Here is a 13,603-nt window from a genome sequence, read left to right as displayed (position 1 = left end):
GGGTTTGATCCTCTTTCAAGGGGGTTTGATCCTCTTCCAAGGGGGTTTGAACCTCTTCCAAGGGGGTTTGATCCTCTTCCAAGGGGGGTTTGATCCTCTTCCAAGGGGGTTTGATCCTCTTCCAAGGGGGGTTTGATCCTCTTCCAAGGGGGGTTTGACCCTCTTCCAAGGGGGGTTTGATCCTCTTCCAAGGGGGGTTTGATCCTCTTCCAAGGGGGGTTTGAACCTCTTCCAAGGGGGTTTGATCCTCTTCCAAGGGGGGTTTGATCCTCTTCCAAGGGGGTTTGATCCTCTTCCAAGGGGGGTTTGATCCTCTTCCAAGGGGGGTTTGACCCTCTTCCAAGGGGGGTTTGATCCTCTTCCAAGGGGGGTTTGACCCTCTTCCAAGGGGGGTTTGACCCTCTTCCAAGGGGGGTTTGATCCTCTTCCAAGGGGGGGGTTTGATCCTCTTCCAAGGGGGGGTTGATCCTCTTCCAAGGGGGTTTGATCCTCTTCCAAGGGGGGTTTGACCCTCTTCGAAGGGGGGTTTGACCCTCTTCCAAGGGGGGTTTGATCCTCTTCCAAGGGGGGTTTGATCCTCTTCCAAAGGGGGTTTGATCATCTTGCAAGGGGGGGGGGTTGCGACTAAGATCGAAACAAGACATTCCCATCAAAATTTACTTACCGTAATAGATTCAGTAAGTAACAGACGTCATATAGAGGATAACGGAATGGAACTCAGATTGTCGTAAGGGCCGGGGGCTCAGTGGCCGTAGGGAAGGTTACTTAAAAGATAACTTCAAGGTAACTTCAAGGATGACCAGACCACACACTAGAAATTGAAGAGACGACGACGTTTCGGTCCGTCCTGGACCATTCTCAAGTCGATTGTGAATGATTGTGTGAAAAACACAATCGACTTGAGAATGGTCCAGGACGGACCGAAACGTCGTCGTCTCTTCAATTTCTAGTGTGTGGTCTGGTCATCATACTTCAGCCACGTTATTGTGACTCATCGCCTGCATAACTTCAAGGAGGTTTACATGTATACCAGTATGTACATCTTCCAGTTAACTGCTCAACTGCCCTGTGTCTTGTACTAACCTTGAAAGACGAGTGTAATCTGAACATTTAAGATTTCGAGAATCGTTTTTGTTCAACCATTTAATATATATTTTAATTCCATCAGCCGTATTGTGTGTTTATTTGATCAACCGAAGAATAATTTCTTGAGATCAATCGTGGGATGATCAGCCAAGTTTGGCATTGATCGTTAAACAATGACAGTTAAAAGATCTCTTTCTTGACTCTATTTAATGCTGAATAACTCTCATTCATCACCAACTCCGTTATTCAAGTCACTTCCGTCTTTCTCTGGCTGCTGCATCTTATTTTTATCATTGTTATATGTACTAAAATGATTAAGAATTCTTGGTTGATTTTTTGTTTTTCGTGGATGAAATACCTTTTTTTTTTTATTCGTACTATCGAGGCTAAAGTTAATTATTCGTACAGCCCAACCACTTGGGGTGGACGGTAGAACGACGGGCTTCATGCAGGTCGGTGTTCAATTCCCGACCGTCCACAAGTGGTTGGGCACCATTCCTTTCCCCCGTCCCATCCCAAATCCTTATCCTGACCCCTTCCCAGTGCTATATAGTCGTAATGGCTTGGCGCTTTCCCCAAATTATTCATTTTCTCATACTGTTGATGTGTGTGTACTCAATTGTCTTAGAGTGAATGTACTCTATCTTGAGGTATCTTGGAGCTCATTTAAGAACCTGTATTATATTATAATATACTTTGAAGTATGTGCTCTAAGGGGTATAATGATATCGTTACCGATAACACAACGTCGGAACTACCTTCGTTATCTTGTGATCTTGAATAACGTTATGCATTAAAAATAAAGCTGAGGTTATCTTGAGATGATTTCGGGGCTTAGGGTCCCCGCGGCCCGGTCCTCGACCAGGCCTCCCTTTTGTTACACACTTCCAGGAAGCAGCCCGTAGCAGCTGTCTAACTCCCAGGTACCTATTTACTGCTAGGTAACAGGGGCATCAGGGTGAGAGAAACTTTTTGCCCATTTGTCTCCGCCTCCACCGGGGATCGAACCCGGAATCTCAGGGCTACGAATACGAAGCGCTGTCCACTTAGCTGTCAGGCTCCTTATAACCACTTTCTGTAGAGTACCTGTCTCTCTCTCTCTGTCTGTCTGTCTCTCTGTCTGTCTCTCTCTCTGTCTGTCTCTCTCTCTCTGTCTGTCTCTCTCTCTGTCTCTCTCTCTCTCTGTCTCTCTCTCTGTCTGTCTGTCTCTCTCTCTCTCTGTCTGTCTCTCTCTCTGTCTCTCTCTGTCTCTCTCTCTCTGTCTCTCTCTCTCGTTGTCTCTCTCTCTCGTTGTCTCTCTCTCTCTGTCTCTCTCTGTCTGTCTGTCTCTCTGTCTGTCTGTCTCTCTGTCTCTTTCACTCTGTCTCTTTCTGTCTGTGTCTGTCTCTCTCTCATTCCTCTACCTCTTATTCACTACTACCTTCAGCCTCTTCCATACCCACTTTGTACCAATTTCAGGTTTTGATCTGTAGATCTCTCTCGGCTGTCAACATAACACTCTACTCTGTTTGACGGTTGACAGTGATGCTATACTCCCGTCTGCCTGACAGCCTCCCTGATTACCTGGCCCCAGGTGAGGGCAGTAAGCCAGAGAGTGCCAATCTGGTCACTGCTGGTGAATCAGAGTAGTGAAGGTTCCTTTCTTGCTTAGCTCCGGCGGCTGTGGTTACGGCACTGGTTTTAATAGGTCAAAAGTCCTCTAGTACACTGCCTCGGTGCTTCGAGCTGCTTCTAGGGTGAGTGAGAGGCAGCTGTCTCCTTCACTCTACCTAGGGTGAGTGAGAGAGAGGCAGCTGTCTCCCTCACTCTCCCTAGGGTGAGTGAGAGAAGCAGCTGCCTCCTTCACTATCTAGGGTGAGTGAGAGAGAGGTAGCTGCCTCCCTCTCTCCCTAGGGTAAGTGAGAGTGAGTTAGCTGTCTCTCTCTCTCCCTAGGGTGAGAGAGAGAGAGGTAGCTGCCTCCCTCACTCTACCTAGGGTGAGTGAGAGAGGTAGCTGCCTCCTTCACTCTCCCTAGGACGACAAGGTATACATACCCAGGCTGTATCCTGGTATGTATACCCAGGCTGTGTCCCGAAATGCTGCCCACAAGGTTATCTTGAGATGATTTCGGGGCTTAGCGTCCCCGCGGCCCGGTCCTCGACCAGGCCTGCTTTTTGTTACACATCCCCAGGAAGCAGCCGATAGTAGCTGTCTAACTCCCAGGTACCTATTTACTGCTAGGTGAACAGCGCATCAGGGTGAAAAACTCTACCCCATTTGTTTCCACCTCCGCCCGGGATCGAATCTGGAACCTCAGGACTACGAATCCTGAGCGCTGTTCACTGAGCCGCCAGGCCCCTAAGCTGCCCAGAAAGAATACATGCTCTTGAGAGATGTAGACAGTTTCTCGGATACCTTGTGAGTTTACATTGACAGTATACTTAGTTGGTCATTTAGCTGTGATTTGAGTATACGCTTTGGATAGGCCTATTATCAAATCAAAATATGATACATGTATTAATGTCAAGTGGTGTTGGTGAATCACTACGTCTCTTGGTAGTCAGGTGTGTGGGCTAGGCATGAGTGGCAGGTGTGGGCGCTAGGCAAGAGTGGCAGGTGTGTGTGCTAGGCATGAGTAGCAGGTGTGTGGGCTAGGCATGAGTAGCAGGTGTGTGGGCTAGGCGTGAGTAGCAGGTGTGTGGCCTAGGCATGAGTAGCAGGTGTGTGGCCTAGGCATGAGTAGCAGGTGTGTGGGCTAGGCATGAGTAGCAGGTGTGGGATAGGCATGAGTAGCAGGTGTGGGATAAGCATGAGAAGCAGGTGTGTGGGCTAGGCATAAGTAGCAGGTGTGTGTGCTAGGCAAGAGTAGCAGGTGTGTGCAAGGCATGAGTAGCAGGTGTGTGCAAGGCATGAGTAGCAGGTGTGTGCAAGGCATGAGTAGCAGGTGTGTGCAAGGCATGAGTAGCAGGTGTGGGCTAGGCATGATTAGCAGGTGTGGGCTAAAAAAGTGTAGCAGGAATTACATTACTTTTTCTCTCTATTAAGATATACAAGTTGACCCCATCTTCAGATATAATCACTGGAAGGAGCGAGTTAGTCTTGAGTTAGCCCAAACGCTTCCTGCGAGACTACTCTAAAACAGGAGAAACAGCTTATTACACCTCTGGGTGCACCGCCAGCGGAAATAATTTTTTTCAGACTGATATCCTCCTCTTGCCTAAATCAGTTTTTGCTGTATTTATCCATCTTTCTTAGACGGAATTACCTGTAGGATCAAATGACTTTACTGTTTAATATGGGGGGGGGGGGTATTTGAGGCTTAGATTTTAACTTTATTGGAAATAGTGGTGAAGCTTCAGGTGGCTTATTAGTAAACTAAGGCACCATTGTTTTTTTTTCAGCTGTTCGCCTGTAATCTGTCGTATACTACCCCACATCGGGAGATCAGCCAAGATGGGGTCAGTAGGTTATGATTCATTTTTAACATTTGAGCAACGATCATTTTGTTCGGTAAAGCTGTTTGGTGTGTCAGAACTAGTGATTGATTTATGTAAACATGTTGTTCATGATCTCAGAATACCTGGGGAAGATACAGGGAAGGAGATATATGAGAGGGAGAGAGATATAGGAGAGGGAGGGAGAGAGATATAGGAGAGGGAGGGAGAGGGATATAGGAGAGGGAGGGAGAGGGATATAGGAGAGAGAGGGAGAGGGATATAGGAGAGAGAGGGAGAGAGATATAGGAGAGAGAGGGAGAGAGATATAGGAGAGGGAGAGAGAGGGAGAGGGATATAGGAGAGAGAGGGAGAGAGATATAGGAGAGAGAGGGAGAGAGATATAGGAGAGAGAGGGAGAGAGATATAGGAGAGAGAGGGAGAGAGATATAGGAGAGAGAGGGAGAGAGATATAGGAGAGAGAGGGAGAGAGATATAGGAGAGAGAGGGAGAGAGATATAGGAGAGAGAGGGAGAGGGATATAGGAGAGAGAGGGAGAGAGATATAGGAGAGGGAGGGAGAGGGATATAGGAGAGGGAGGGAGAGGGATATAGGAGAGGGAGGGAGAGGGATATAGGAGAGAGAGGGAGAGGGATATAGGAGAGAGAGGGAGAGAGATATAGGAGAGAGAGGGAGAGAGATATAGGAGAGAGAGGGATATAGGAGAGAGAGGGAGAGGGATATAGGAGAGAGAGGGAGAGGGATATAGGAGAGAGAGGGAGAGGGATATAGGAGAGAGAGGGAGAGGGATATAGGAGAGAGAGGGAGAGGGATATAGGAGAGAGAGGGAGAGGGATATAGGAGAGAGAGGGAGAGGGATATAGGAGAGAGAGGGAGAGGGATATAGGAGAGAGAGGGAGAGGGATATAGGAGAGAGAGGGAGAGGGATATAGGAGAGAGAGAGGGAGAGAGATATAGGAGAGAGAGAGGGAGAGAGATATAGGAGAGAGAGAGGGAGAGAGATATAGGAGAGAGAGAGGGAGAGGGATATAGGAGAGAGAGGGAGAGAGATATAGGAGAGAGAGAGAGAGAGAGACATGGGAGAGAGAGGCTTGGGGGAGGGGGGGGGGGAGGAAGAAACGCGAGAGATATGTGGGAGAGGAGTAAAGAGGATATTAACTGCTAGCCTCTCACAAGACCCGCCCGGAGGCCTGCTAATCTCCACTTTACAACACCTCTCGGCCATCTTATAGCTCACGCAACAGCGACGGCTCCTTCGCTCAACATTGCATCTTGTACATTTTTCTGTCGTGTTCGTGATGACAATGAGTGAGTGACTGAGACACGGGGGTCGTGGTAGAGGCAGGCCGACGATCAAAGCTCGTGGCCCCACGACATTTAAGAGCTCCTGGAGACGTCAGATACACAAATCGCCAGGCCGAAAACCCGACGCAGCAACCAGGGCGATTTTCACCCAGGACCCGCGGCCGGTTTTATAACAGTGTAACGCGGCCGACTTGTATGAGGGTGTATCAACTCGACCAGAGTCTAAACCGGCTGGACTTTCATCTAGAAGGTTGCTGGCATGTTGCCTGTAGGGGCCACTTTGACGGCTTCTTGCACGTCGCAACAGCACCAGTGCTACACGCTTTGAAGCAGTTGGAAGATCGTAGACACAATTCAATTCTTATCTCATTCTTGGTTGCATAACATGTTTCTTTTGTGCAGGCGAGGAGTCACAATAACGTGGTTGATGTAGGTTGACCAGACCACACACTGGAAAGTGAAGGGACGACGCCGTTTCGGTCCGTCCTGGACCATTCTCAAGTCGATTGAGAATGGTCCAGGACGGACCGAAACGTCGTCGTTCCTTCACCTTCTAGTGTGTGGTTTGGTCAACATGTTTCTTCAGTTAATCCGGAGAGATCCTAGAGAAACTTAGCCAGGGATGAGGGACTCAACTCTCCTGTCGTACAACTTGCTAGACGCCAATTAAGTGACAAGTGTCGTGAGAGCCACACTTGCCAAGGGCAAGTGTCTACACTTAATCTACACTTCAAGCTGTAGACTAAGCTGAGGTTGCGTAATGCTTGATGCATGGGTTACCAGTCTCCACCAAGGGGAGGGGCTACTCCGTTTCTTAATTACAAGTTCTAGTCTCGGCAACGGGTCTTGGAAGACGGTAGAAAGGCAGGTAACGGTAGCTTTTCTGGGAAGTGACGGATCTTAGCCACTGGCCGAGACGGTCTTGATTTGTTTTTCCCAAGAGATATGTTTTTTCTATCTAATCAAAGACAGCATCTTAAGTACCTCACAGCTTTTTCCAGGATCTTCTTGAGGTTATCTTGAGATGACTTCGGGGCTTTAGTGTCCCCGCGGCCCGGTCCTCGACCAGGCCTCCACCCCCAGGAAGCAGCCCGTGACAGCTGACTAACACCCAGGTACCTATTTTACTGCTAGGTAACAGGAGCATAGGGTGAAAGAAACTCTGCCCATTGTTTCTCGCCGGCGCCTGGGATCGAATCCAGGACCACAAGATCACAAGTCCAGCGTGCTGTCCGCTCGGCCGACCAGCTCCAATGATGAACAGGATGAGCATTCTTAGGGTTCAGACATTAACATAGGTGCTTGTTGGAATATATTGTGTAATTAGTGATATGCTGACAGCTGAGTGGACAGCGCTTCGGATTCGTAGTCCTGAGTTTCCGGGTTCGATCCCCGGTGGAGGCGGAGACAAATGGGCAAAAAAATTCTTTACCCTGATGCCCCTGTTACCTAGCAGTAAATAGGTACCTGGGAGTTAGACAGCTGCTACGGGCTGCTTCCTGGGGGTGTGTAACAAAATGAAGGCCTGGTCGAGGACCGGGCCGCGGGGACCCTAAGCCCCGAAATCATCTCAACATAACCTCAATATGGTGGTAGTGTGAGCAATATTCCTTAAACGATTTCCTAATTGACTACTTTTGCTAGGCCCGACGCTCGCTCTCAATCAACACAAATTAGCGATTATACACGTTTAAGGATATAATCCACTACGGGCTCACCATAGCCCGTGCTACTTGGAATTTTTTGTTCCAAGTAGCGAATCTTAAACAACAACAACAGTTTAAGGATACAATATCCTGATTGTGTGTGTGTGTTACAAAATTGATTTATCAACAATATCATTCAGATAAGACATAGTGACGATACTGATGGCTGACCGTCTTGGGTTATAATTCCATCTCCTTGCAAGGCTCTGTGCTTGATTCATCATTACGGTATCCTATATATCAAGATGAAAGGGCGAAGAGATTTACGGGCTATTCATGCCCGTGCCACCTCTAGGGTGGCTTTATCTCAATCAATCAATCAATCATAGAGTTCTTCTGTGCTGTTCAGCATAGCTAACCTTGTTAGGGTATGGAGAAGGGCAACCCCTACCCTTGCCTAGGGCAGGGGACCCTAGGCGTCCCCTGCCTATGAGGAAGAAGGGTGTTGGGGGGGGGGTGGGATTGTGAGGGAGAGATTGTGAGGGAGGAAGACCTTGGAGGAGGGGAAGGATTGTGTGAGGGGGCATCGTAAACACCTCCAGTACTGACGTATCAGGGGAGTGCTTGGCAATTACTGTTCGGTACATACAATACTGCCCCCTCTCCCTCCTTTCCACCCCCCTCTCTCTCACCCTCTCCTGGACGAGGTAGAGGGCACAAAATAGGGGTGGCTAGGTAGCTTGGGCATCGAGGGAGGGTGTGGTTCACCCCCTTTGGTTCACCCAATTTGGTTCACCCAATTTGGTTCACCCCCTTTGGTTCACCCACTTTGGTTCAACCCCCTTTGGTTCACCCACTTTGGTTCACCCCCCTTTGGTTCACCCACTTTGGTTCACCCCCTTTGGTCCACCCCCTTTGGTTCAACCCCTTTTGGTTCGCCCCCTTTGGTCCACCCCCTTTGGTTCAACCCCCTTTGGTTCACCCCCTTTGGTTCACCCTCTTTGGTTCAACCCCCTTTGGTTCACCCCCTTTGGTCCACCCACCTTTGGTTCACCCCCCTTTGGGTCATCCCCTTTGGTTCACCCTCTTTGGTTCAACCCCTTTGGTCCACCCAATTTGGTTCACCCCATTTGGTTCACCCCCTTTGGTTCCCCCCCCCCTTTGGTCCACCCCCTTTGGTCCACCCCCCTTTGGTTCACCCCCTTTGGTCCACCCTCCTTTGGTCCACCCTCCTTTGGTTCACCCCCTTTGGTTCACCCCCTTTGGTTCAACCCCTTTGGTCGAACCCCTTTGGTTCAACCCCTTTGGTTACTCTACGCATGGGGTGGGGGAGAGAAGTAGGGATTTCGAGGGAGCAGCAGAAAAATAATGATAACCCCATTTGGGTACGGGATACCCACTGGTGTAGACTGTGGGTAGGGTATTCCCTGGGCTCCGTACTCTACCATCACCCCTCGAAACCCGTCACAGGTATACCGGTTCCTGGGGGGGGGGGGAAATACAGCATATTGTATGCGTCAGGCAAAAATTTTCTTCTGCTGTATTCATAGTGTGAATTTATCGTCTTCGTCTCTGTTTATTTAAGGAGTTACTGATAGTGTAATTACTGGATTGGGTATGAGGTCAACTACTACTCCCATGATAGGTATTGGATCCACCACCACTCACAGGATTGGGTATGAGGGTCAACTACCTCTTCCAAGATGGGTATGGGGGCCCATCATCACTCACAGGATGGGTTATGGGGTCCGCTGCCCCTCACAGGATTGGGTATGAGGGTCAACTACCTCTTCCAAGATGGGTATGGGGGCCCCATCATCACTCACAGGATGGGTTATGGGGTCCGCTGCCCCTCACAGGATTGGGTATGAGGGTCAACTACCTCTTCCAAGATGGGTATGGGGGCCCCATCATCACTCACAGGATGGGGTGCATAATGAACCAAACCCTTGAAAATTCTGAAAGCAGCATCGAGTTTCCACTCTCGACTTCAAACCACCAACTAGCAATTTTAAGTTCCTTGGGTTGTTTTATAGAGCACTTAAAGTCAGTCAGCCCAGACCGTGGCGTCGGCTCTTAGCTCTTGGCCGTAGGGAGCATATTTTTACAGATACTGTGTGTGTTAAGACTCCGGCCGCTATGTTATTGTCTGTGGTCATCTTGTCTGACGGGATACCAGAAGGGGACCAAACTCCTCGATTGGTTTCAGTTCCAGGGTCGCTGCTCACTTTCTGTGTCGAGTTGGATGAGTTTAACGTTGCATTACGGGCTCACCATAGCCCGTGCTACATGGACATTTCGTTCTGAGTAGCTAAATCTACCACACACACATCTCAAAGTTGCAGGCGATGGGTTACAATAACGTAGCTGATGTATGTTGACCAGACCACACACTAGAAAGTGAAGGGACGACGACGTTTCGGTCCGTCCTGGACATGAGAATAGTCCAGGACGGACCGAAACGTCGTCATGAATCGACCGAATCGTTAATTATCCTCGAAGGTGTATTATCTTAAGTCTTATTAAGTTTGCCATCTAAAAACTATAATAATTCGTCCTTGGAGACTTTTCATTATGCTCAGTTAGTTTTCGGTTAATCACAGCTGTGATTTCAAGCGGAATTATATTTTATCGGATCCATTGTAAGCTTCGAAACCCGGCAATGTTGCTTCGAGAAGGTGAAGGGACTACGACGTTTCGGTCCGTCTTGGACCATTCTCATGTCGATTGTGACTTGATGGACCATTCTCACAATCGACTTGAGAATGCTCCAGGACGGACCGAAACGTCGTCGTCCCTTCACCTTCTAGTGTGTGGTCTGGTCAAATTACTTCAGCTACGTTATTGTGACTCATCGCCTGCGATAGGGACAAGGTTGTGACTGGGTAGGGATGAATAGGGTGGGGTAGGGGATGAATAGGGTGGGGTAGGGGGTGGATAGGGTGGGGGTTGGGGTAGGGACGGCGGCTGTCATGATGGGGCCATCCACAGGTCTCATTTTACGATTGAATTTGATGGCTTTCCTGTTCCTGTACGCGAAGTTATGTCCGGTAAGTCAGGTGAGGACTCGCCCTCGTCCGTAGCTAGGTGTCCCTGTAAATTGTAGATCTACAGGAGTCTCCCCTACTTCAGTGATGTTAGATTTAGCTACTGGGAACAAAAAGTTCCAAGTAGCACGGGCTATGGTGAGCCCGTAGTGGACTTATCTGGCACAGGAGTGGGGCTGTAGTGTGTACTTCAGTGAGCCATGTGTGTGATCTTGAAAATCGTGTTCGGGTCATCAGATCCACCTGTATTCACGTAATTCCGATGAACAAGGAGATCATTATAGGACTAGATTCCTTTCCGATCCGGGTTCGATCCTCATTCCACACTATGAGGCTTGCTGACACGATGTGTAGATGTTTAGCAAACACACTGTATAGTGTTTGTTGTGTTTGTCAGGGAGTGGCAGGAAAATGTAAGAATTTTCATGTATTTAAACACATGAGCCTGATGAATACTGAGTAGCTTACTCAGGTGTTTTTATTTTTTTTCTCTCGTGGTATTTATGTAATCTGTGTGTCATCTTGGAATGTTATCTTTCTCCCCCTTGGGAGAGCCCCTTAAAAATCCCCCCCCCCACATTCATTCCTCGGCTCATTAGCGTGACGACACGAGAGTAGTCGTGTAGTTACGATACGTTTTGGTCAAAGCCTCGGATATAATGACGTTAATTAGGGACATTTTCTCTGATTGGCTTTCCTCTAATTTTTGCATTAGGAGTTTGCGTCATTCCGCTGAGACACAGTCTGCTAATTTTTTTTTATATGCAGATAATTGGTTTTTTGTTTGATACGATATCTGGTTTTTGATGTTTTCGTTTGATATGATATCTGGGGGGTGTCGAGTATTTTCTAAATTAGCCATTTTGCCCTATTTTTAATACATTGAAGAGCTAATCCACAAGGGCCTTGACGAGGATTCGAACCTACGTCTGAGAGCATCCCAGACGCTGCCTTAATCGACTGAGCTAAGACATGGAAAGAGTTGAAATGTTAATTACAATTATTACTTAACCTATACCGTTGATAGGTTAAGTAATAATTGTAAATAAGAAGCAATAAGATGCTTATCTTAACATACTAAGAAGGTTAGGTAAGGTCGGTGTTTTCTATGAAGCTTTTCAAGGTAAACTAAAATATTTACAATCAATTAGTATGTCAAACATGCACTTATTAAATAAGCCAATATTGACTATAAGCAAGTGCGAGAACGGCTTGCAATAAGACCGGTCAGTCTTTTTCCGCTAAAGCCAGTTTGTCAGTGTTGATAATCGGTGTAATTGCTCGCATTAAATTGGCCGTTCTATTATTTTGATGTACGCCTTATTGATTGTAAGATTAGTCACTTAAGGAGAGGTGGGGGAGGGGGGGGGATTAGCGCTTCCTGTTCTAGTGTCTTGTATTTTGCTGTTAACCTCGACGATGTTAATATGTAAATACCACTTGGGGTTTCTCAGACAACGTAGGAAACCAGCCAAGTGGCCTTTTATAGTGTGAAATTAAGGCCAAAAAAAAGTGTCAAACAGTTCCGTTGTAAACGCGTGGCTCAAGTCTGGTCAGACTTAACTGTTGTCACCGCTATTGTAAAGGCTTATTAAAAGGTACTTTTGTATACTGAGGCAGAATCCTCAGCGGGCGTTTCGAAGCTCTTCGTTCACAAACATTTGTTAATTTTTTTGGGGTTTGGGGAGTAAAAGATCTTTTTGTAATTTCTGCACCTCATACCCATCCCTTAAGCGGTATTCGGAAAGATCACCGAGACATATAATAGGCTCAAGCACTGAATCCCAAAAGGTCATTTAGCTAAGCAAGTTAGTTGATTAGTTTATACCGTTTAAAGGGCTTAGATCCACTGAACGAAGATTTCTGTGTCCCAGTTGTGTGTAGGTGGTGGGAAGCGGGTCTGAAGGTAGCAGACCAGTGAGCCCCTTCCCACCTACACTTGAAAAGATGCATTGGCTTCGGTCGTGAGTGTATTGTATCACTACTAAGGAGGATTGTAGGTGCGGGGATCGCTATAGGCCGACATAAGACCAGGAAAGAGACCGGGAGATTGTGACCCAATGCGTCGCGAGGCTTCTGATTGTGTGACAATCAGATTGTGATTGGCGGTAAAGTAACTGTGTGTCACTGATAGTAAAGAGAGAGAGAGAGAGAGAGAGAGGGGGAGAGAGAGAGAGAGAGAGAGAGGGGGGGGGAGAGAGAGAGAGAGGGGGGGGGAGAGAGAGAGAGAGAGGGGGGGAGAGAGAGAGAGAGAGGGGGGGGGGGGGAGAGAGAGGGGGGGGGAGAGAGAGAGAGAGGGGAGAGAGAGAGAGAGAGAGGGGAGAGAGAGAGAGAGAGAGAGAGAGAGAGAGAGAGAGAGAGAGAGAGAGAGAGGGGAGAGAGAGGGGAGAGAGAGAAAGAGAGAGAGAGGGGAGAGAGAGAGAGAGGGGAGAGAGAGAGAGAGAGAGAGAGAGAGAGAGAGAGAGAGAGAGAGGAGAGAGAGAGAGAGAGAGAGAGAGAGAGAGAGAGAGAGAGAGAGAGAGAGAGAGAGAGAGAGAGAGAGAGAGAGAGAGAGAGAGAGAGAGAGAGGGGGGGGGGGGGGGAGGGAGGGGTAGTTCAAAAATCTACAAGCCGAAAAATAAAGATTGGGAAAGTAGTGAAGTTGAGTGATAGGCCTATGGACGTGATGATTGAATGACAGGTGTGGGAGGGTTGGGGGCCGGGGTACTCAGGCCTCCCACACCTGTAGGTGCTATGGGAGAGGGAATAATGACCATGGGAGCAGTGTGTTCCTACAGCAAGACTGTCGAGGAGGGGTAGGATATCGTCCGGAACCTGCAGTATCTCTGTTGTATTAGAGTCAGCTACTTAGAACAAAAGTTTCAATGTAGCACGGGCTATGGTGAGCCCGTAGTGGACTTACCTGGCACAGGAGCGGGGCAAGTAGCACGGGCTATGGTGAGCCCGTAGTGGACTTACCTGGCACAGGAGCGGGGCAAGTAGCACGGGCTATGGTGAGCCCGTAGTGGACTTACCTGGCACAGGAGCGGGGCAAGTAGCACGGGCTATGGTGAGCCCGTAGTGGACTTACCTGGCACAGGAGCG

At 48.4% G+C, this 13,603-nt stretch overlaps 1 protein-coding gene across 4 annotated transcripts in view; it reads left to right on the top strand.

Annotated features, from left to right (window-relative positions):
* The window catches only part of LOC123774108 (zinc finger protein rotund-like), a 240,997-nt gene that overhangs the window by 187,222 nt on the left and 40,172 nt on the right, over positions 1 to 13,603 (top strand). For 3 of the 4 annotated variants that reach the window (XM_069312733.1, XM_069312735.1, XM_069312736.1), the window contains one exon: positions 4,468 to 4,524. The exons of the other annotated variant lie outside the window; for it this stretch is intronic. In XM_069312733.1, the coding sequence (XP_069168834.1) occupies positions 4,468 to 4,524 (57 nt within the window). The remainder of the gene's footprint in view (positions 1 to 4,467; positions 4,525 to 13,603) is intronic. 4 annotated transcript variants of the gene reach the window in all.

This window comes from Procambarus clarkii, chromosome 73 (genome assembly GCF_040958095.1).
Source record: "Procambarus clarkii isolate CNS0578487 chromosome 73, FALCON_Pclarkii_2.0, whole genome shotgun sequence".
In the NCBI taxonomy this organism is placed as follows: Eukaryota; Metazoa; Arthropoda; class Malacostraca; order Decapoda; family Cambaridae; genus Procambarus; species Procambarus clarkii.
The sequence above is the reverse complement of the archived record's forward strand: the minus strand, read 5'-3'. Positions and strand labels throughout refer to the sequence as shown.